We start from the raw sequence: 23,635 nt of genomic DNA, 5'->3' as shown, positions 1-23,635 counted from the left end.
TTACTTCATCACAAATCATCTGCTGTTTACAAACATCTGATAGACATCTTTAAGATGTCAGTTTTACAAACTTTTTAAATCATAAACATCTTAAAAGACATTTTCTAAATGTCTATTTGACATCTGACAGGAAATGTCCAATGGACGTATTGCAGATAAGCAAACACTCAGAGAGGAAAAAAAAAAAAAAAACCTCTTCCAGACAGGGAAAGTTTGATTCTTGGAATTTAAAAATCGATATTGTTTCATAAAAATGTGAATTGATTAAAATTGAGAAATCAATATTTTTTACCTAGCCCTAGCGTTGTACATGTTTGCCTGTTCAGGCAGAAAGCTCATGTTTTACATGACAACAATGTACTAAAAATGTAAAAATTTTCTTTATTTGCATTTTTGCATATACAACATTGTCAAAACAACCCCCATTCAATCCAAAGATCCACAAAAGGCAAAAAAAAAAAAAAAAAAAAAAAAAAGCCGTATTATGTTGCAAGGCCAGTAGTTGGCAATGTAACTTTGTTAATAAACACTTTGCGCCTATAGACTGAATATATAATACGCATGCACATGACGTCACCGTTTTCACAAATTCACATTTTTGTAGTTCTCACAGAGATGATAACAGTAGGCCCCCAAAATGCAGTTGTCGTGTAAATGAATGGCCTACATGCATAATAAGTTTTTAGTTTTTGAAAATTGGTAATGATGTAACTTTTTACGGTTCGGTCCGTCAAAGTGACAGACAATGCGAAAGTCTAATAAAGGTGAAGACACACAGGGCAACTTTTTGAGCGATGCTGCCGGGAATTTTTGCCGAGCGATGTTTCTTGGGTACTTTCCCATTAAGAATGAGCAACAAATCTGGATATTTTTGATCGAAATTTGCTGCACATTCTCAATGGGAAAGTACCCAAGCAACATCCTTCGACAAAACTGCCCAGCAACATTGCTCAAAAAGCTGCCCCGCGTATCATCACCTTAATGCAACCACTGGACTATTTATACAAATCCAAGCCTTTTATGATTTACATATATCAGCTTTAGGTTTTCTGTTTTAGTTCACTGACTGACAGCACTATCAGACTTATTTTTATCTGTCCTTTGGACAGGAAGTGACAAGATGCTGAGGGTCCAGCAATCTGACAGTAACACTCATCAGAGAGTTTGACAGTTACAAAGACCGACACATTTATCACAGGTAGAGACTGTAACAGTATGTGATGGGTTTGACAGGTGCAGGGTGACAGTAACATTCATCAAATACTGTAGAGATCAAAACAACTGAATTAACCCTTCCAAGCATGTTCAATATTAGGTCTGTAATGACAACTCTTGGAGTGTTTGGTATGGTAATGAGTATGAAAATGTTGCATGTTTGGTTTTGGTGGAATAGATCTGCTACACTGCTGCTGCTGCTTTTATTGCTGTAGGTTATTGCTGCTGCAGAGCAAGTACAGGACTTGCTACTGCCAATACATACACAACATTTTTATTATTATTAATAAATACATAAATAGGCAATGCATTTTTTTATATCTAAATCTATATGCAATTCATCACATGAGGTATATTTTAAAAAATTCTGTCAAAAGCATACTATTAATTTCTTTCTTATAAATAAATAATGCATTTTATAATAATGTTTATACATCTACGTGTAATTAATCTCATGGGACTGTACATATCTGTCAAATGAATGAATGAATACTTCATGTGTAAAAAAAGTTCCACACATTTAAGAAAGTGAAGAAAACACTAAAGATGAAACTGTTGCCTCTCACCACTACAGAGGTGTTGGGATCAGAATCCAGTCTTCCGATCAGAGTGTCTCCTTCCGTGTTGACGTAGCCTTTCCTCTTGATGGGCTTCTGGTCCACCGGGTGACAGTCCACGTACAGCGTCACCAGCTCCTTCTCCACGCCAACCATCACTTTGTGCCATTTAGTGTTGAAGAGGACGGAAAGGCCCGGAAAGGTGACGGTCTGGACGTCTCCTTCCATGGTGGTGAGGAAGAACTCTAGGGCCTGCTGGTCTCCATTCAGACGCATACCTGCCTGCTTCAAGCCGTCTTCATCCACCACCTGCCAGATGTTCCACACCTTGTTCACAGTGTTCTTGATCATGCGGAAGGTAGTCATGAAGGAATACTCATCTGGGAAGCCCCTTGGAAAGTTCAGCCTGGTGGGAAACAAATATGGATATTTATTAAATATATGTACCTTAATACAGTTTGTTTTATTTTTCACAAATGGATTGCAGACGGCAATCACTATCAGTCAGCGCTGTTAGATACAAACAAACAAAAAATGTCTGTATGATCTGTTATGATCATATCATGGTTGTGACACAGAAAATGTAAGTTATAAAATACCTAATATTCCATAAAACAGCTTTATAAGCACACTTTAAAGTTTTAAATATATATTTTAATCTATATTAATATTGAAATATGGTCTGAGGACAGGTGGCTTTAGTGAAAATGAGAAGAAAAAAAAAAAAAATTAAATAATAGTCCATTTGTATTGAAAAAATTCTAGTGTTTAATTTCAAAGCAGAAAAATTTTAATATTAAAAAACTAATGGCAGGTAAAATTGTGGAACTTTTCTTAAAAACAAACAAACAAGCAAGCAAACAAACAAAACAAGGTTTTGAAGCCTGTTTCAAATGTTTAAATATAATTTAATCTATATGAATATTGAGTTACAGCCTGTGGGCGGGTGATTTTAGTGAAACTGTAAAGATAAGATAAAATAAAATAAAATAAAATAAAATAAAATAAAATAAAATAAAATAAAATAAAATAAAATAAAATAAAATAAAATAAAATAAAATAAAATAAAATAAAATAAAATAAAATAAAATAAAACAAAATAAACCATTTTAAAAACTGATGGCTGGTAAAATTGTCGAACATTTTTCAAGAATTGCTCTGTAAAAGCTTATATTTCAAACTATAATGTTGCATTGGTAGATTTGTTAAATATAAAGTACTTCTGCAAATTCATAATGAAGTTACGTTATCGTCACGAAGCGCATCTATTTATAAAAGGGATCTATTACCTCTAAGAATAGTAATTCACCTCCATTATTGTCTGATCATCAAGGGAACAGCCTGCATTATACACACATATCAGCTCGGCTTCAAGTTGCTCTGAGATAAAATTATGAATAGCAAACAGATCAGAGCGAAGTACACTTTCATCTTCAAAGCCTGTGTGCTGTTGTCTATTAGTTATTTCAAAGGGACGGTGCTGGCTTTCACAGCGGTGTGTTAAAGAATCAGAGCCCGGGCTGCAGGCAGTGAGTGAACAACACACACCATCTGAGAATCAATTACCTTGTCTGGTTTTACACGCACCCTCTCTGGGCTCGACCCCGTGTGGCGTTTTAACAGGCAGAGGTGCTCTGCGGGAGATGTTCTTACAAATGAAGCTACAGTGGCCTTTAACCAGCTTGTAAATGGATCAAGGCAAGGCCATAAATATGGAGTTTCCTGTTGGCTAGTAAAATTAATGAGGGCCAATGTTCGGAATAATCTCAGTCTCAAGAAATCACTTTCTCCCATTCCATTTCTAAGTCATGCTCTTCCATTACTTCAAAGACGAGCTGAGAGTCCATTTAATAATTTGGTGGGTAGTGTCAGTTGCATAACTATTTCCTTTTGTTACAGCACAGTTTTTGGATTGCGTTAGTGAAGATTAGTGTCATCAAGACGCTCAGGCCTTGTCTTTCATGAATATTTTACAAAGCTGCATCCCCACTGAAGAAAAGGTTCAATATAGAACCTTAAATGGTTCTGTCAGGCACTCCAATCATGGGATCATTTTATGGATTTAGTTTAAATTATTTAATTTTGTTTTAATAAATTTTAAACTTTTATTACATTTTATGAATTAAACAGCTCATAAACATACTTTATCTCTAGAAAAAAAAAAAAAAAAAAAATGAAGGCAGCAGCTATTTGTACGGAAGAGAATTAGGGCCAAGCAATAATAAAAAAATAAAACCATCTCGAGATTAAAGTTGTTAAATTTCGAGAAAAAAGTCGAAATAATATGTTGAGAATAAACTCGTTAAATTGCGAGAAAAAAATTGAGATAAAATGTTGAGAATAAACTCATTAAATTACCAGAACAAATTCGTTAAAATATGAGAAAAAAGTTGATAAATTACCAGAGCAAATTCGTTAAATTATGAGAACAAATTTGTTAAATTACGAGAACAAATTCTTTTTTCTCTGAAGACTTTTTTCTCATAATTTAATGAGTTTATTCCCAACATTTTATCGTGACTTTTTTTCTCTAAATTTAATGAATTTTTTCTCATAATTTAAAGATTTTTTCCCCGTAATTTAACAACCTTTTTCTCATAATTTAACACGTTTATTCTCAACATGTTATCTCGACTTTTTTCTCGAAATTTAACGTGTTTTTTTTCTCGGAATTTAATGAGTTTATTCTCAAAATTTTATCTTGACCTTTTTCTCGAAATTTAACAACTTTAATCTTGAGATGGTTTTATTTTTTTATTATTGCTTGGCCCTAATCCTCTTCCGTATATTTGCACTAAGTGAAAATAGCAATATATTTTGTTTACACTATATAAAAGTAGCAGTTCTTTGCAATAAGGCGAAAAATTAAATAACCCATTATACATGAAAGTATGCGTTTCTCAGAAATCGCAATTAACATGAAAATATTACATTCTGTTTGCATTGAAATGTATAATTTCGGTAATAAGTACTGTTTTAAAAGTATGCTAAAGTGTGCTTCTTTTTCACAAAGGTATATAACTGATGTTTATCAGTTACCTCTTTAAAGTTTATTATAAAATTCATGCTCTTTAAAGCATAAAAATAATTTATAATAATTTATATTTTCCCCTAAGACTAGTCAGTTATCAGTGAGACTCTTAGAATGTCTTTGTTCCTCAAACTACAAAAAAGAAGAAGAAAAAAAATCACAAGCAGCTGAACCGTGGCTATTTGTGTGTCAGCGTGATTGTATGGGGCGTCTGGGTATGCAGAGTTTTGCTTAAGCGGATCCACATGGGTCCAGACAAGTTAGTTTTTGCATTATTAGAAGCTATTCAGAAGGTGATAACACCTGGCTCTGACCTGTAATAATGCAACACCTGAAACAAAGATCACGGATGCCAACATGGTTGTGTGTGTGTGTATACAATATGTGAAATATTTAGCTTTGGTTCATGTAGTGCACTTATGCATATATTGATAAGAGTGTAGTTTTTTTGTAGTTGTACATAATTCATGTGTGTTGTTTTTGCACATAGTATTTGTGCATATAGTGTATTGAGTGGTCAGGTTTAGAGTTACCTGGTTGGGATCTGGAAGTTGGCCTCTTTGTCGAGTCTGTACGCCACCTGGAGGGGTGTGGAACCTTCTACCTTTCTGACGCCCCTCATGGGGATGACATCCAACTGAAACTGTGTGATTAGATCAAATCCTGCCGCACACAAATACAACTGAATTGGCTCCTTTAAAGTAAACATTTCAAGCTTTCTATTGACACATATCTCATGTCTGTGTGGCAAACATACATCTAGTTTTGGTTTATTTTTGTAACACGCTCCAAAAAGTTGCTCACGGAGAACAAGACGGTAGAAAGCGCACCCTGCTTATATTCTAGGTTCTTTCCACTGTTATCTGCTATCTTATTTCTATCATAATTTGGAGTGAATTTTGATCAAATAAAAAATTGTTAAGGCTTTATTTGCTGCATTAATTGAATAAATTAATAAATAAATAATTAAATTAATTTAAAAAGACAATTGTGTACCAATTGTATACAATGCATTTTATTCTTACAAAAATCAAATTTTAACCTGATTAGATCCAATTATTATAACATTCATGCAATAAATAACTGAATGCAGTTAAATGCATTAATATGCATCAAAAACATTCAGTAGGTCTCTCTAAATCTGTTTGCTCCAGTAAATACACTGCAACTTGCTTACTCCCTGTTTCCAGCCTGTGCACAGAGCAGCACATGTTTGTGATTTGAGGTTGCACCCTCCGCATTATTTGTTAAAAGCGAAGGAGTCGCAACCAATTAAGATCTTGCTGAGCTAGAAGTGTTTCCACTGCAGAAATTGCCTGGCCAGAGACGAAAGTTTTATTTGCCTCATTTGAGATCTAAAGATGTCTTGAAACAAGGCGACTATCAGCTTCAGCATCTTTACCTAATAAAACAAACAGCTTTGTGCTGCTGCATGTCCTACTTAAGAGTATTTATAGGTAAACAATGCCTAAAAGAAGAATATTTTTTATCAATAATGACGCAATTTGTATACAACACGCAGTTCCCAAATGTCGGCATTGAATGCACACAGTTCACAGCATGTTTTTCACAGGGGCTCTATTTTACCTGGAAGGTCATCTTGTCCATTCTTCATGGTTGGGCACACCGTGTCGCCGTCTAATCTGTTCAAATCCAGCTCTGAAAAATTCATAAGTGACATGAGTGTCGTTTCTGCAGTAACATATCACCAGAGAATACGCTCGGATTGTAAAAATGTTACATTCATGCATCTCTTGACAGCAGGTAAATCTTCCTGCTCAAAATCTTTCCAGTCAAGCTACAAATGTAAATAGGAATACAATAAACAAATTCATTTTCTAATTCACACCAGCATCATTTAAAGGCCATATGCGCACCGTTGAGCGTAAGATGTGATCAATTTGTCGTAATTACAGTGGGGAAGCACTTTCTGGAATTATGGACTTAAGTGTACATGTGTGGGCCTGCAGGACAGCTTTCAAAAGGTCAGATGACGGACAGATAAAGTCATCTGTGCTCATTGTATTAATCTAATGTAAGTGCGCGACAGGAAAACAAATGTGACACTCCATCTATCACAAGGACAGTTTCCTACCATGAACATTAGGCCCTCTGATGGAGAACATCAGCCCTGTTTCCTTTCTATAGTTCACTGTTTGACAGCCTGATGCACTTAAAATATGCTGAAAATGGACTTGATCTGTCGTTTTTCATATACGTATGAACTTCATGTTAAAGATAGCCTATTTAAGATGCTAAAATATCTGTTCAGTTCTGTGATTTAAAAAATGATAAAAAAAAATGCTATCAAAATGCCCAAAAGGTTGGCTAAAATGTAAAATAATTTAGATTTGTTTTAACATTTGATCACTTCCCTAAAGCCCTATCACAACCGTACCATGATATGTTTTGGAAATTCATCATGGTTTCAGGAAAATACCGTGATGATAATGCTATGGTATTCTTTTAAATATCTTGTTAATAATGAACAGTACAGCCATGGCATATTTCAAAAGTACCACAGTATTACCATCAGGTACCACCAAAGCAGTTTTTGTAAGGGTTGAAGTTTGGCTCTGAATGTCAAAAGACATCAAAACTGCAGTGCTGAAAATCATGAAATAACCGCACGGGCGGTGGAGGGCTTCATCTGCTGACGCAGCGCTTTAACACAGGAACAGTATGAACAGACACACTGACATCTGGAACTTCTTGAACGACTGAAATAAACAGGCAGGAGCAAAAGGTACCATAGTAAAAAAAGGCATTTCCCTGTGTTTTTACAGTGCTGTTTATCCGGGAACAGAGCCCTGTGAGAGCGCTTTAAACCCTCATATCCTCGTGTCATTTTAAAACCACCCATTAGTGCAAATGAGGGACAAAGCCGAGAATGAAGCCACACACGTTTATACATGCAAGCAGACACACTTATGCAGGGTGATTCATTGTGAACCACACACTGAAGTCAAACTGATCACAACTGCACATAGTTGTCAAAATTGAAAATAAAACCAAGACTATTAATATTTCAGTCTTTCAACAGACTTTTTTTTTTGACACAGAGGGTTTTTCTTTTTCTCAAATCACATTTAGTCATCACATTGGACTAAAACCTACTGACTTTGCTCACAAAAGGTATAACAACTTTCCAAAAATGTTCTGATAATTTTTGTACTTTTTTGGGATTTTTTTTCTCCACCATGTTAAAAGTGTGGTGTTTCCTGTCAACAATAACCTGAATTTCAAAATTGATTGAGAGTTCAAAAATTATCAAGACATTTTTGGGAAGTTGTTAGAACAAAATCAGTACATTTTAGTCCAGTAAAATTAACCTTTAAATGCATGAATGTTTCGCCAATCACTATTACATATTCGGGTCTTTAGTGACCCAGATCTATATCTAACACAAATGGACCTGTCGCGATAATATAAAACTCTCCTGATAATGACAAATACAGAAGAATAAAATAAAGCATATTTTGTTAGCTTTCCCAGTACATTCAGCATCTGGCTTATATTCGCGGTCTCAAACATATTCTCAAAACTATCATTTTCAACATCGCTGACAGCTTCTTCACCAGACCCACCATAAAGTGACAGTTTCACTAATATTTGATTGCATTCAATACTTGCTCCGCAGTAAATCGCTGAGCCATTTCAAGTTTTGTTGATGATACTTCCTATTCTTTTGTTTTCGGCCTGCATTAACTATGAGTGAAACGTTACTTCATTGTTGTGTATCAGACATTATACATTGCACTTATTCAGTCATTAAAGATTCGATTATTGTTGTGCAGATTATATATATATATATATATATATATATATATATATATATATATATTTATACACCCTTACATAAAAACACATGAATTTTACATGTGATCACGTGTTTTTGCATGTGTGTTTTCATGTTTTTTTTTTTCTGTAGGGTATATATACTTTCATTGTTACACACCACAGGTCGTTAGCAACCCTATACATTTTTTTTACAAAAAAATGAATGGGAAAATAGGCATTCTTTTATAATTTTATTATTATTTTATTTTATTATCTTGTTATATTGTTTATAATGCATTGATTGAGGAATAATAGGAAGGTTGCGGTCTAACTTTAAAAAATGAATGAGGAGGAGGGTATAGTGAATTACGTACCGGGTCACTACAGACCCAGGGTATGTTTAATGGTTAACTAGCATTTTCAGGAAAAAGAAAATCCTCTTCATGTCAAATTGACCTGAACACAACATGAGGTTTAAAATGTCTGCTAAATGACCAAATAGAACCTTCATTAATCTTCTGTCATTTAAAATAGCAGTTTTCTTTATTCCTAATATCCTTCTAAGATTCATTATTACATTATTATAACAACAATGACATAAACAGGAAAGACAAAAGCATTATGGGATGAGTGGCAGTGAAAGACTATTTTATCACTAGTCAAAATGTCTGGGACACATTAAACATCAAAAGAAGATACTCACGAGCGAGAGCTGGAGCACAGAGCAACGTGAAAACAATCATCCGTGTTAAACATCCTGCCAACGTCCGTCGCCCGATCCGACTCCTGCCAGAGAAAGAGACAGACAACATTCTGATTCACAAAACATCACTAATGCAATCAAATATTCAAGAGCGAGGAAGAAGTATTGCAAAAGTTGAACTTGTAAAAATATTATTTCGAATATTGGTAAGACATGTCCCCCTTGATGCCTATATATTAGTATAATTTTGTGTCTCTGATTCAAGATATGTTTTGATGTGCACTACTGTCGAAAAGTTTGGGGTCAGTCAAATTGTTTTGTTATTTTATTTTTAAAAGAAATTATTACTTTTATTCAGCAAAGATGCATTAAATTGATGGTATTAATTATATTTCACAAACACAATTACTGTTTTTACTATATTTTTGATCTTAAAAATTCAGCTTTGGTGAGCAGAAGAGACTTGCTCCTGACTGGAAGAAAGCCATGATGAGACAGGGACAGAGACACTGAGCTTTTGATCAGACCCTGAGCCACCTGTCCACTGTGGCATCCGTGTGTGTGTGTGTGTTGTTTTAAATTGGCTAGAGATGCACAAGTAGGTAACAGGAAGATATTCTTCCACAGTAATGATGAATGAGTCATGAGTCTCACACAAGGAGCACCATCTATCCACAGCATTGCACACACCTAACACTGTCATCCATCCATCCATCCATCCATCCATCCATCCATCCATCCATCCATCCATCCATCCATCCATCCATCTATCCATCACAGAGCGAGCTTTAGGCTTTATGCTCTTGTCAGTGTCAGAAGCCAGAACAGAATACACACAGCAAGTTATTCAGTCCCCTGTTGTTCCACTGGATTAATGGTAAACATTTTAAAGCCGCTGTAAGTGTTTGTTTTTTTTTGCAAACATTATGCATAAATTGTCCTGCATAAATTGTCCTGCTACCTGACAGATATCAGATATTTGAAACAGATGCCCTGAGAATCCACAGCAGTCACTGTGACAGCTCTACAGCACAATAAGAATCGGCCTACGCATGTATCACTCGATCACAAAACTTGGCAGGCTCTCTGCCCATCAGTCATTATGTGTTCAAGTTTCCTGACACTGATTCATTGAAAATATCTGCCTCAATAAATGATTCAGACATCAGAACTTCTCTGATTAAATCTAATGAATGCACTAAGGCAGATGTCAAGATTTGAATAACAACTTTTGAGTTACTAATTTATATTTCAGTTTCTCATACAAAGCAGATTTGGAATAATATAGACACTGAACAATAAGCTGAACGACGGGTACTGTTTTTGTCTCTTCTGCTCACCAAGGCTGCATTTATTTGATCAAAAGTACAGTAAAAACAGAAATATTGTGAAATATTTAACAATTTAATATAAGTGTTTTCTATGTTAATATATTTTAAAACAATTTATTCCTGTTTGAAATTTCAGCATCATTACTTCAGTCTTCAGTGTCACATGATCCTTCAGAAATCATTCTATTATGCTGATTTGCTGCTCAAGACACATTTATGATTATAACAGTTGAAAACGGTGCAGCTTCATATTTTTGTGGAAACCGTGATACTTTTTTTTTTTTTTCCAGGATTCTTTAATAAACAGTAACAGCATTTATCTGACATAGAAATCGTTGGTAAACAATTTTATGTCTTTGCTGTCACTTTTGATCAATGGAATGCATCCTTACTGAATAAAAGTATTATTTAAAAAAAAAAAAAATTCTCTGTATTAATAATGCTTTCATATGCATCTCAGTCAACCCTTTTAAAACTGTCAAAATAATCCTCTCTCTCTCAGCTTAATCTCACTCCCTTGACAAATGGTTTTGCTTTGCAAGCAATTGTTCTATTATACAAAAATAACAGCTTGTATTTTTCAGTTGCAGCTCTGTTGAGGCAGAAGCGTGTGTGAAGATGACAGAATATTGATACAGAAGGATCAGAGCACAATACTGATAATTATACAACTTCAAATTTGTGATTTCAAGAGCGCAGAGAGTTTTCAGGTGGACATGTTAAAAAAAAAAAGAAAAAAATAGACAATGAGCATATGAAGATACTAATCAACTATAATGTAAAAATAAAGAGTTTGCCCTGTATGTGTGTTCCTGGTAAACCCTACATTCTGGGGACAAAAATTATTATTTTTTTATGATTTATAAATGGAATTATGTTTTTTTGAAAATATAAAAATGCAGAACGTTTTCTGTGATGGGTTTAGGGGATAGAATATACTGTTTGTATAGTATTCAAAAAAATCATTATGTCAATAGAAAGTCTCTATAAAACATTGAAACCCAATGTGTGTGTGTGTGTGTGTGTGTGTGTGTGTGTGTGTGTGTGTGTGTGTGTGTGTCACACATATGGCAGTGGTCCTCGAGCTGTCGTGACATTTGTGTGTGAGCCAAATTTCCTGGCAGCTTTCCTGAACATTCACAGTGTCTTAATTAAAGTATTGGGGATGTTTCCAACTGCTACTGGGGGAAAAATAAAAATAAAACTCATTTATAGGATAGTTATGGCTCTCGGATATGATTAAAATTAAAATTATTGAAATTAAAAACATTTTGAAAAAAAGAAAAAGAAAAAAACTTTTTATGGTCATTATGATTATTAAGCATTATGACACTATTTTCATGATCATTTGGCACATTTCCAGCAATTCTCAAAGTTGCAAATTAATCCCAAAATGAAAAAAAAAATAAAATAAAATAAACATCCTGACAAATTACGGTAATAAAGACTGGGTAAAGATGTGCTTAATTATCATGAAACAATATTACAAAGCCATAAAATGTCATTAAGCAAATTAAAAAATATAATTCCCTATTTCATTTACTAGATTTTGGGGTAATATGTGACTGTCTTCTGTGAGAATTACCTAACTACAAAGTTTTCTAAATACAATCAATCAATCAATCAATCAATCAATCAATCAATCAATCAATCAATCAATCAATCAATCAATCAATCAATCAGGAATATGTTAATTATTCAGTATTTAGTACTATTATACATGAAATACTACATACTATATATAAAGGCAGTATGGCATTGTCATCTGAGACCATGATACATGAGGTTTTTCGTGAGCTTTTGTAGGATTCTCTCATACAGTATGTTTCATACAGTAGTGGGTGAAGCTCAGATTAGAAGGTGGGGTTATCTAAATCTTGGATTTCATCCTGTCGAACACTCGTAATCCATGCGGGGAGGACTATATCCTCCCACTCACAGCGTCATCAGCACAGGCTTCATTCCCTTTCTGAACACAAACGATGAGAGAACGTTCTGGAAATCACAAGCTACTGAATAATCATGGTACAGGGGATTTGTGACCAGCAACAGAATAAAAATGCCAAAAAACCCCCAAAAACTGAGGGCTCTGTCTGCTTTATATAACAACTGACTCACTGACACATCAGCCATAAAGCACAGATATGGTACCATGGTTATGAATGTTTTTTTGTTGTTGTTGTTTTTGGAAATGTTCCATATTAGGACCAAGTAATATGTACAGTAAATATCCATAGAAAACTGTGGAAGCAAAAAAAAAGTAAAAAATAATAATAAAATGGTATTTGTTCAAAATGCATTAACAAAAACACATGGTAGAACCATGGTACTTCTTTAGAAGATTTGAGTGGTATACCATATACTAAAGTTCTGTGCTGGGTTCCCCAAAGCTTTTGACCAAAGAATGTACATTAATTATTTACTAAAAAAAAAAAAAAAAAAAAAAAAAAAAATTACTGAGAAAAAAAACATTTCTTATATTTTAGAACCTAGCATAACTATAAAAAAAACCTATAAACTAAAAACTATCCAAGCTTTTTATTATTCTTCCAGGCCTGGAAATCCCAATTGAAAATTCCCTAATATTTACAGGTTTTCCATAACCACTGACCATGACGGTCAATATACTCCTATGAAGTCATTTCAATTGAGTAGCTCACATGTGGCCTAATGTGTCCGACATTCACATCTTGCAAACAGACACACTGTAATATGGGGAATATCATCAGATTTGTGTTGGAACGTGTCAGTCTCTTTCAAGACAACTGCTGTTTTCCTGAGCAAACCAACTGCTGTCTTTCATCCAGATGTTGAGGGAAGTTCCTCCTCAACTTTCATCTAAACTATAATTACAAAGGCACTTAGAAGAAAAGAAAAATCATAGAGATTTATACAGGCATTTTATCATGTACTAACAGAAAAGAACCTGCCTTAAAAACCCCTTCTGAACAACACAGATGCAGTTAAGGCTCAATTTAGGTCCTACATAAGTGTTTAATACACTTAGTGCACTAAAAAAGGGTGAAGTTAGCTTATCGAAGGGAAATTAGACACACATTGGTCAGGGAATAGGAATAAATTTCACAGTTTGTGACAATTCAAAACACTAGGCACTCAACAAATGGTCAAAACAACTCATCAGAGGGAAATATTCCCAAAAATAGCCTCAAGAAGAAGTTTAAGATCTTTTCCATGTCTTCAATGAGGGTCACCAGTGTTTGAGATCTTACCTGCTCATGCTGAGGTGAGGAGCCATGTTTCTGTCCCTCAACAGGGATGTGAGAGTCTGAATGGATGTAGAAGTTTTGTCCTTTGGCCCAGAGATGCGTCGTCCCCCTCCAGTCCGTATTCAGCTGTGCCCACGGGGCTCTCTGACTGAAGACGACCTGTGCAAGAGATGCCAAACTTTTGGGACACATTAAGGGTTTTTTGCAAGGGCGACCTGGCTTGGTTTCTGGCGTCCGATTGGCTGGGTGAGCTTTGAGGGGTGGTGGCAAGGTTTTTAGTTTTTTTTATGACTGATGTTTAAGGGAGATGTTGAGCCTCGGGCGTTACGAGCACCTTTTTTCATTTCTGCACAGGAGCTAATAACACATGTTGAGCAGCGGTAATTCTTCTAATGGGAAGCCCTACTGCGGGGAGAGCCTGTCATAAACACAGTTAGATTGTGTGTTCCTGATGCTGGTTAAAAAAATACATTCAACATTCCACCTAGTTGACAACCATTATTCACGTATCATACGTCAAACCGCATGAATAAATCCGGGCTGATTGCACAAAGGTTGCATATGCAGGTAGAGATACTGCTGCTAAATCTAAGAAGGTTTCTCCAGGTAGACTGGCACTGAAACTACTGCATTTTACTGTTCCTTCACTTTGTTTTGCCACATTCTCTGCATTAATTGTTGAAGAATATCTGCAGAAGGGATTTAAAGCTCGAAAGTTTTAGTTTGCAAATTCATATCATGTAAATAGGTGACCAACAGACCAAGTGACCTCTTGGCTGAATTAAAAGAATGCACTTTTTTTTTTTTTTTACAGTAAATTCTTTATTTTTACTTTCATATTTATTCTTATTTGTTATATGTTCAATTTATCTTTATAAAACTTATGATGCTGCACAGTGTGACGTCATATCAAGACAGTTGCAGTGTCCGTAGAAATCTGAGTGCTTAAAGTCTAGTGTGACTGCAGCTTAATGCTGCAAACCAATTTGCGTCCTTAATAGTATTCGAAATTAGAATTGATGTGCTCAAATCGTAGTGTCAAAATGAGTATCCCAAAGGTACCCGGATGGTTTACTATTGCCTTTGGAAAATCAAAGTGCAAAATCGTGCACACTCTTACGGTTAGTGCTGCACACAACCCACTGTGCGTTGGATGAGGATTCATGTAGAATAAAAGTGCTAAAAACTACAAACATCGCAAACATGAAGGATCAAAGGTTAGATATTATTGTTGCCTACACATGCTATTTACACATGCTAATTATCGTAAATATAAGGTTATATATAAGGTTCCTAGTTAAAAATTGGTCATGAATGCCCTCTGAAATCGTATTTACCACTGGGAAGCTCTGGGATAATTTTGCAAGTTCCCGAGTTGGGCGTACCATTAACTTTAAACATGGCGGAGGGGAGAACAGCTGCTTCTATGACTGGTATTCTTTATAAATGTTTTCCACAACAGCTACATCGCTTTGTCTTGTTGTAGTGCATATATGAATATTCATTTGAACCATATTAGATGTTTTATGCACAACAAAATTAGATGAAAATTTGACCGAAATTCCAGAATTGTCAGCAATGCTGACTATCTAGATAGCTCAGTAAATGTTTATATGTTTGTCAATGAATGGGACGCTAAATATCATTTTGGCTTTAATAAGATTTTCCCAATAAATAGGCAAGAATAAAACCTGGTGTCCTACATGATTCCTGTTCTTTCCAACAACAAATTACCTGAATGCAAGGAGCTTGTAATCACGACTTCAGACGTTGAAGGCAGCATTAGATAAAGGCGTTTGAGTGAATAATAATCAGTATCTAGCCTGATGAAAAAACATTATATTTCATCTGAAACAACATTGTGAACGTTTAGTCATTAACAAACCCGCTTCCAAAAAAGTTGAGACTGTACAAATTGTGAATAAAAACAGAATGCAATGATGTGGAAGTTTCATATTTCAATATTTGATTCGGAAATACAACATAGATGACATATCAAATGTTTAAACTGAGAAAATGTATCATTTTAAGGGAAAAAATAATTTGATTTTAAAGTTCATGGCATCAACACATCTCAAAAAAGTTGGGACAAGGCCATGTTTACCACTGTGTGACATCCCCTCTTCTTTTTTTAACAGTCTGCAAACATCTGGGGACTGAGGAGACAAGTTGCTCAAGTTTAGGAATGGGAATGTTGTCCCATTCTTGTCTAATTCAGGCTTCTAGTTGCTCAACTGTCTTAGGTCTTCTTTGTCACATCTTCCTCTTTATGATGCGACAACTGTTTTCTATGGGTGAAAGATCTGGACTGCAGGCTGGCCATTTCAGTACCCGGATCCTTCTATGCAGCCATGATGTTGTAATTGATGCAGTATGTGGTCTGGCATTGTCATGTTGGAAAATGCAAGGTCTTCCCTGAAAGAGACGATGTCTGGATGGGAGCATATGTTGTTCTAGAACTTGGATATACCTTTCAGCATTGATGGTGCCTTTCCAGGTGTGTAAGCTGCCCATGCCACACGCACTCATGCGACCCCATGAGATTTGAAATGAAATGAAATGTGAAGGATGTTATCTGTGACAAGATGATTGACAGGGAAGCTTAGACAGTGACACTTGCATGTCACCAAGCAACAGAGCAATCCGTTCTGAACTGAGCGCTGATAACAACTTGGGTTGTCCTTGTCCTCTTTAGTCTGGATGACATGGCGCCCCAGTTTTCCAAAAAGAACTTCAAATTTTGATTCATCTGACCACAGGACAGTTTTCCACTTTGCCACAGTCCATTTTAAATTAGCCTTGGCCCAGAGAAAACGCCTGCGCTTCTGGATCATGTTTAGATATAGCTTTTTTTTTTTTTTTACCTACACTCTGAGAGGCTCTTTTTATACCCAATCATGTTGCCAATTGACATAATAAGTTGCAAATTGGTCCTCCAGGTGTTCCTTATATGTTCTTTTTTAGTCACAATTTGTACAGTGTCCCAACTTTTTTGGAATTGGGTTTGTAAATGCATCATTCAGCAAACACAGAGTTCTCTGCATGAAAGACCAACGACTGACAGATCAACGTGCTAATACATTTCTTTCTTATATGGTTTCAAATTAAATGAAATGAAATGTGAAGGATGTTATCTGTGACAAGATGATTGACAGGGAAGCTTAGACAGTGACACTTGCATGTCACCAAGCAACAGAGCAATCCGTTAATGGCGTAATTACAAAGTTGTATGTCCCAAAGCTTGTCTACTCTTCCGCTACACACTCAAAAGTACTTTTTGTTCATAAAAACAGTACATACTTTTAAGACATATACGTAGGCATGTCTATGGGTTTTCACCAGTTTTATTACATCCCTGGCAAGTCCAATCACACAATATGAGGTGTAACACATAAACTTACTTTTAGCAATCACCACTAATTAACCAAAATATCTAATAGAAGAATATGTGTAGAACTTGGTGTTGAAATTCTATGGAATGTTCTGCAAAATTCAGTGGGTGCAGGTTTCTAGTCAGACGGCCTGATGACTAATAGTGAAGGATGTGAAATCTGTCAATTGGGACATATTGCATAATAAACCTCAATTTATGCCAAAAATGTGTTTAAACACTGAAGGGACCAAAAAAAAAAAAAAAAAAAAAAGAAAAAAAAAAAAGAAAGAAAGAAAACAAAGAAAAAAAAAGCTGAGGGAATAAGTAAAGAAGCAGCAAAAAAATCTTCCTCAGAAAATGGTAAGACATTTTGATGACTAACTGTGAGGGATGTTGAGGTGCATCTAACAGATGGGACATATTGCACAATATTTAATAAACCAATAAAACATTTGTATGTTTATATTAGATTAGTCCTTATTTGATTATATAAATGAATATAGGAGACACCGCAGGGACTTTGGGAATGCTCTAAAAAGAAAAAAGGAGATTGTAAAGTCACTGTAAAATGACGGTCGATCTGTGTCTGCTTGCATAAGCACCCTCAGTATAAAGGTCTTGCCTTGCAGCTTTGCCCTCATCAGAGGAGGATTCTGGGAAAGGAAATACTAATGACATCAAAACGGGTCTATGAAAGTGACTTGCTAACAGGCATGTCAGCCACAATATCTTCTGTTACATCAAATGTAATATAATTTATACCTTACAAGAGGACTTAGGGTATTGCCGTAGGGCTCAGACAGTATCTGCATTTCATCTTACAGGATATATAATTCAACACCTTCATTCACTCTTCACAAGATTAAAGTGGCTTTGTCTGTTATAAAAAAGAAAGTGAAAAACACTCAAAACAGTTATAGCAAAAGCTTAAAACGAAGAAATGCTGAAGCATGCAACATGTCCTCATAAAACACATGTTCAGGCTGTCATGGAACATCTGGATGACTGGTCATTAATTAAAGATTTTAGACACCAGGCAAAAACACTTGAAGAATGTGTGAAGACTGCAAAATTACTCACTGATAGTGAGCCATAAAAAAAGCAAGGCTGCTAATATAGCATCCAAATTGACTGACCAAGAGCAAGTGTGGTCAATTAGTACAGAATATTAGTATACCGCTGAGGCTAGGTTTGAAAAAGAATACTAACATACTGCTTAAAGCATACTGCATATTAGCAGGTCAAACAGTACATATTATGCAATGACAATGTGCCAAATGTTTACACTACACTGTGGAAAAAAGGTAACATTTTATTTTAAGGTGACGTAGTTACACGTTACTAAATGTACTTCCTATAGTAATAACAGTAAATCATCCATAATTACAAGTTACTAACCCTAAACCAAACCCTAACTATGACTCTATAGTAAGTACATGTAGTTAAGTAATATTTGACTAAGTACAATGTAACTATGTCACCTTAAAATAAAATGTAACAAAAAATCCTGTTAAATTTACAGTAAAAACTGGCAGTTGTGGTTGCCTGAAATTTATCGTAAATGTAAGAACTTGAGGAAAGGGCAAAAGAAGAAAGAACATGCAAGAACATGTTTCTAAAAAGACCCCTTTAGTTTCGTCAAAGACCTCTTTGCAGAGGAAAAAAGCAGAACCTTGAAAACATCAAGGCAGGAATTGGAGAAACACCTGGAAAACATCCATCATAACACAAAAAGGCATGAGCAAATAATCATTCCACCTGAAATCCCCTCAATTCAACCACCTGAATTCAACTTGGACACTAGCCCTCCTAAATGGAAAGAGGTAGAAAATATGGTCTGCCTAACAAGAGCAGCAGCTGCTCTGGGGCCTAACAGAGTACCATACTAGCTCTATAACAACGCACCGGACATCCTATGCTTTCAGTGGAGGCTTATGAGGGTACGATGGCATGTGGCAAAGAATACCCAAGGCTGTCTGTCTTCTCAATGTAGAGGGGAAAATCTTCTTTAGCATAGTAGCACAGAGGCTGTGCCTACCTGGAAAGAAAAAAGTACATCGATGCATCTGTACAGAAAGCAGGAATTCCAGGATTATCTGGGAATCTTCCTTCCACATACCAGAACATATCACAACACTGGAAAAGACCAATTTCCAAGACTTACAATTGACACACATAGCAGTGCTTGGAAGTAGACATCATGGCAGGCTGCACACATCTGGTTTTCACAATGACATGGAAGTCATTATCAGGGCCTCAAAATGGGTGGTGGGCAGGGAACGAACCAGGGCCGGGCTCCAACTTCCACCTATCAGAGCATACATGGACGACATGACAACTCTGACAACTACCGAAGCATGCATCAAGCGGCTACTTGGAAATCTGCAGGAGAATATTGAGTGGGCCTGAATGAAAATCAAGCCAAGCAAATCATGAAAGATCTCCTCAAGGGGGTGCTTAGAGGCACTAAGTTTTACATTGGGGACGACCCAATACCAACAGAGTCTGAGCAGCCTGTCAAAAGCCTAGGCAGATGATACGACTCAAGCCTTAAGGACAAAGAGCAGGTGCAACAACTAAGGCAAGAGGTTGTTAACAGCCTGGACATCATCAACAAGACTCAACTGTCAGGGAAATTGAAGCTCTGGTGCCTACAGTTCGGACTCACGCAAAGGGAGATACACTTGGACACACTGTCAGGTCTCAAGATCCTGGCATTAGCTTTGTAGAGCAAGCGGAGAGCAATCAACTCCCAGCCACCTAGAGCAAACAATACCCTGAAGGCACCAACGTTTGTCGGAGGAGGAAGGAAAACACCCAAAAATCCTTTCACTAAATAAGAATCAGGAAATCTATGCCTGGCCCATGACTGGAAAATGCAGGCAGACATCAGCCAACAGTTAATCTTTTCACCTGAGATCACCCACACCAACCTCAAGAAAGACTTGGTACTCTGGTCCCATACCTAAGATGTCTACATCATAGAGCTCACAGTCCCATGGAGAACCTAGTTCAGGAGGCCTTTGGGTGAAAGAAGCTGTGCTATGTAGAGCTTGCAGCAGAAGCAAAGTAGCATGGTTGGCATACCAAAGTTTACCCAGTTGAAGTGGGATGTAGAGGATTTGTGGCGTCATCTATCATCAGACTGTTGAAAGAACTGGGAATCCATGGTCAGGCTTTGAGAAAGACTATCAGAGAAGTCACAGAGGTCGCAGATAGAAGTAGCCAGTGGATTTGGCCCAAGTGGAATGACCCATGCTGGGCCCCAAGTAAAGCAACATAAATCACTCAAGAACGCCTACCTGTCAACCTTTCAGCCAGCTGCAGACTCCTTTAACAGAGTGAATTTCAGGAGCACAGGACACAAGCTGAGGACTGATCATCCTGCAACAGGCCACCCTTGGGGAGGGTGTATAGTGTTGAAAGGCTGAATCACCCAGTGATGCAAGGGTACACTACTGATGATGTGTCACATGCCCAATTGATCCAAAATGGTACCCTGACCAAGATTTACCTCCCACCCAACATGGAGAATCCCTACCAGTTGATTGTCTACCATTCCCAACAATAAGCCTATTGGCATAAGAGACAGCTTTTAACATCTTGTCCTGTGTTTTTTTTGTTTGTTTGTTTGTTTGTTTGTTTTTTTTTTATCTTTGACAATACCCTTCACACATAGGCTACAGTAAATTACAGTTAAAGGGATAGTTCACCCAAAAATGAAATTATCCCATGATTTACTCACCCTCAAGCCATCCTAGGTGTACATGACAATCTTCTTTCAGACGAAAATAATCAGAGATATATTTAAAAACATCCTGGCTATACCAAGTTTTACAATGGTACTGAATGGGTGATTCTGCATTTTTAAATCCAAATTTTGTGTAAAAATGTCTTAAACATAAACTGTGTCATTTTTTGTTAAAATACGTTCTCCTATCCCAACAATAAGTAAGCATTCATAGGTTGATTTACTTAAAAAAAGTAACTCTGTGGGCCTTTCAAAACAAAAACTTTTCAAAAATTCATTTTGTGCATAAAATGTTAAACTATTTATAGCAAACATACTAAATACTGCAGAAATAGTAAAGGTGATGATACATGGGGCAACTTTTTCAGCAATGTAGCCAGGCAATGTCGCTAAGTGATGATGCTTAGCACCTTTCCATGCTAATCTAATGTATCCAGATAGAAATTTGTAACCCATTCTCAACGGAAAATTACAAAAGCATCATCGCTGACACTGCCCGGCAACATTACTCAAAAAGTTGCCCCGTGTATCATAACCTTAAGAGTTGCATGCAATTTCAAGCTTCTAAGGCTTGCAGAACTCATGGTATTTGCTTATGCAATGACACCACCCTCTAGTATTTCGGGTTTCCTGTATGCAGATACAATCAGGAAGTTACCTGTCCAGACCAGATGGTGCACACCTGCAGAGTCTGCTAGTACTCAGAAATGCAGCATTTTTGTGCAACTACCTACGTGAGCTTTTAAAAACACTCTCAGAAGGATGTATATACTGACTGCACCGATATAGCATCAATATTTGATTGGTACACACAGTGTCCAAGGTGACCTCCATGTTCACTGGCTGAAACAGACCTGCATGCTTTTAGTGTACAGCACACACTGTGTGTTTAAACAACCATCAGTATGCATGCAATGAATGCTGGGTAACATACATATGTTATTACGAATAGCAGAGGTTTATCACCCAACAGTCATGGGCATATAATTAAAGCAAGCCTCATAAATCTACAGCAATACTAATGTTTAAAAAAGATGATCAGACCAACAGTACATCAAAATTATGTGAGTATTAAAGGGAAAGTTCACCCAAAAATGAAAATTCTGTTATCATTTTACTCACCCTCAAGTTGTTCCAGACCTGTATGTGTTTCTTTCTTCTGCTGAACACAAAAGAAGATATATTAAAGAATGTTCCATTGACTTCCATAGTACTTTTTTCCCTCCATAATATGGAAGTCAATGGGGCCCATCAACTGTTACCCATATGCTTTTGTGTTCAGCAGAAGAAAGAAATTCATACAGATTTGGAACAACTTGAGGGTGAGGAAATGATGACAGAGTTTTAATTTTTGGGTGATCTATCCCTTTAAGGGAGGTACTGGCAAATATAGGGTTAACCCTGTTTTTTAACTTTAAGTACACAAAACAAGGTTTTAAGTTGTATTGTGAATTTACCCATTTAAACATTAAATAATAATAATAATAATAATAATATTAATAAGAAAATATTATTATTATTTATTAAGTTTAAAGACAGGGTTAACCCTATATTTGCCAGTACCTCCCTTAAAGGGAGAGTGAGTATAAAATTTTACACACACAACCACACACATACATAGTAAATAATTTTGCCTATTATTTTAGATTTATTTATTCATTGGTTTATTAACTGACAGATAATGTGCAAAGGAAAATAGTTCAATCCAACCACAATCAATTTAGATTTTAATTCTCAACTTTAACTATAAGTACAGACACATTTGGTGTGTTGAATGTGTGTAAAGTTGAATTATCTCACATCTATTGACACTGATGTAAGCCTGTATGCATAGTGCATCTGACAACACAGAGCACAGATCTATCCCTGAGCATTATTATGCATCCAGCTTCAGAGAGAGAGAGAGAGAGAAGGAGAGAGGGGGGCCAAGCGAGTGGCGCAGCAGCACTTAGGCAGATTGGACATCATCTCTGGAGGTGGGAGAACGCAAGCGCGTTACCGCAGCACACAGGAGCTGAATGATCACTATGGCAACAACAGCATCAGCATCAGTACCAACAGCAGAAGCAGCCGTGAGCCGCTCGTGTCCGTGTCAACATTGAGACCTGCCGTAGTCACACTCACTCCCTCCCTCTGAACTAATGACATAGGATCAAAGTGGGTGCGTGGATCACGCCTACAGGGTCGCACAGCAGCGTCGTCGCATAGGCAGGTAAGGTGATGGACGTTTACGCTCTTTCTCTTTTATTGTTCATCTGTGTTTAGCTCACGTCGACTGACTGCTTTTGAATGCAGCTTCCTAATGACTGTCTAGTCTGGTCTGGTCTTTAAGCTGCTCTTAGATGGACTGGCAGGAAAATATTCCGTTATCCGGCATAAATCCCTGTTAGGAACATATTGGATGCATATTCTGCCAATGCAACGCACCAGCCATCTGGCTCCATCAGAGACGCACAGCAACGTATTTGTACTCCAAAACCACACATTTAAAGCATGTGACGGCTGACATTAGTGTTGACTTGAGCGGTACGCAGTGTGCCGGACACCACGTCTGGGAATGATTTGATTTATTTGCATGTACACTAATTTGGTTTCTGTTATTTGTAAGTACACTAGTTAGCTGTGTGTCAGAGGGCTAATATGTCGCTTGACAGGTCAGAAACAGTT

General features: G+C 36.5%; 1 protein-coding gene across 3 annotated transcripts in view; it reads right to left on the bottom strand.

Annotated features, from left to right (window-relative positions):
- Positions 1-23,635, bottom strand: part of LOC137037813 (collagen alpha-1(IX) chain-like) — a 56,416-nt gene that overhangs the window by 20,539 nt on the left and 12,242 nt on the right. For 2 of the 3 annotated variants that reach the window (XM_067412114.1, XM_067412115.1), the window contains 5 exons: positions 13,848-14,003; positions 9,287-9,369; positions 6,391-6,462; positions 5,337-5,466; positions 1,782-2,178 (listed from right to left, as the gene is read on the bottom strand). In XM_067412114.1, the coding sequence (XP_067268215.1) occupies positions 1,782-2,178; positions 5,337-5,466; positions 6,391-6,462; positions 9,287-9,369; positions 13,848-13,873 (708 nt within the window). In that variant the 5' untranslated portion in view covers positions 13,874-14,003. Of the gene's footprint in view, positions 1-1,781; positions 2,179-5,336; positions 5,467-6,390; positions 6,463-9,286; positions 9,370-13,847; positions 14,070-23,635 lie in introns of those variants that run through there. The other variant, XM_067412116.1, reaches the window with a different exon arrangement.

The sequence above is a fragment of the Chanodichthys erythropterus genome, chromosome 15 (assembly GCF_024489055.1).
Source record: "Chanodichthys erythropterus isolate Z2021 chromosome 15, ASM2448905v1, whole genome shotgun sequence".
In the NCBI taxonomy this organism is placed as follows: domain Eukaryota; kingdom Metazoa; phylum Chordata; class Actinopteri; order Cypriniformes; family Xenocyprididae; genus Chanodichthys; species Chanodichthys erythropterus.
This window is presented reverse-complemented; position numbering and strand designations above follow the sequence as displayed.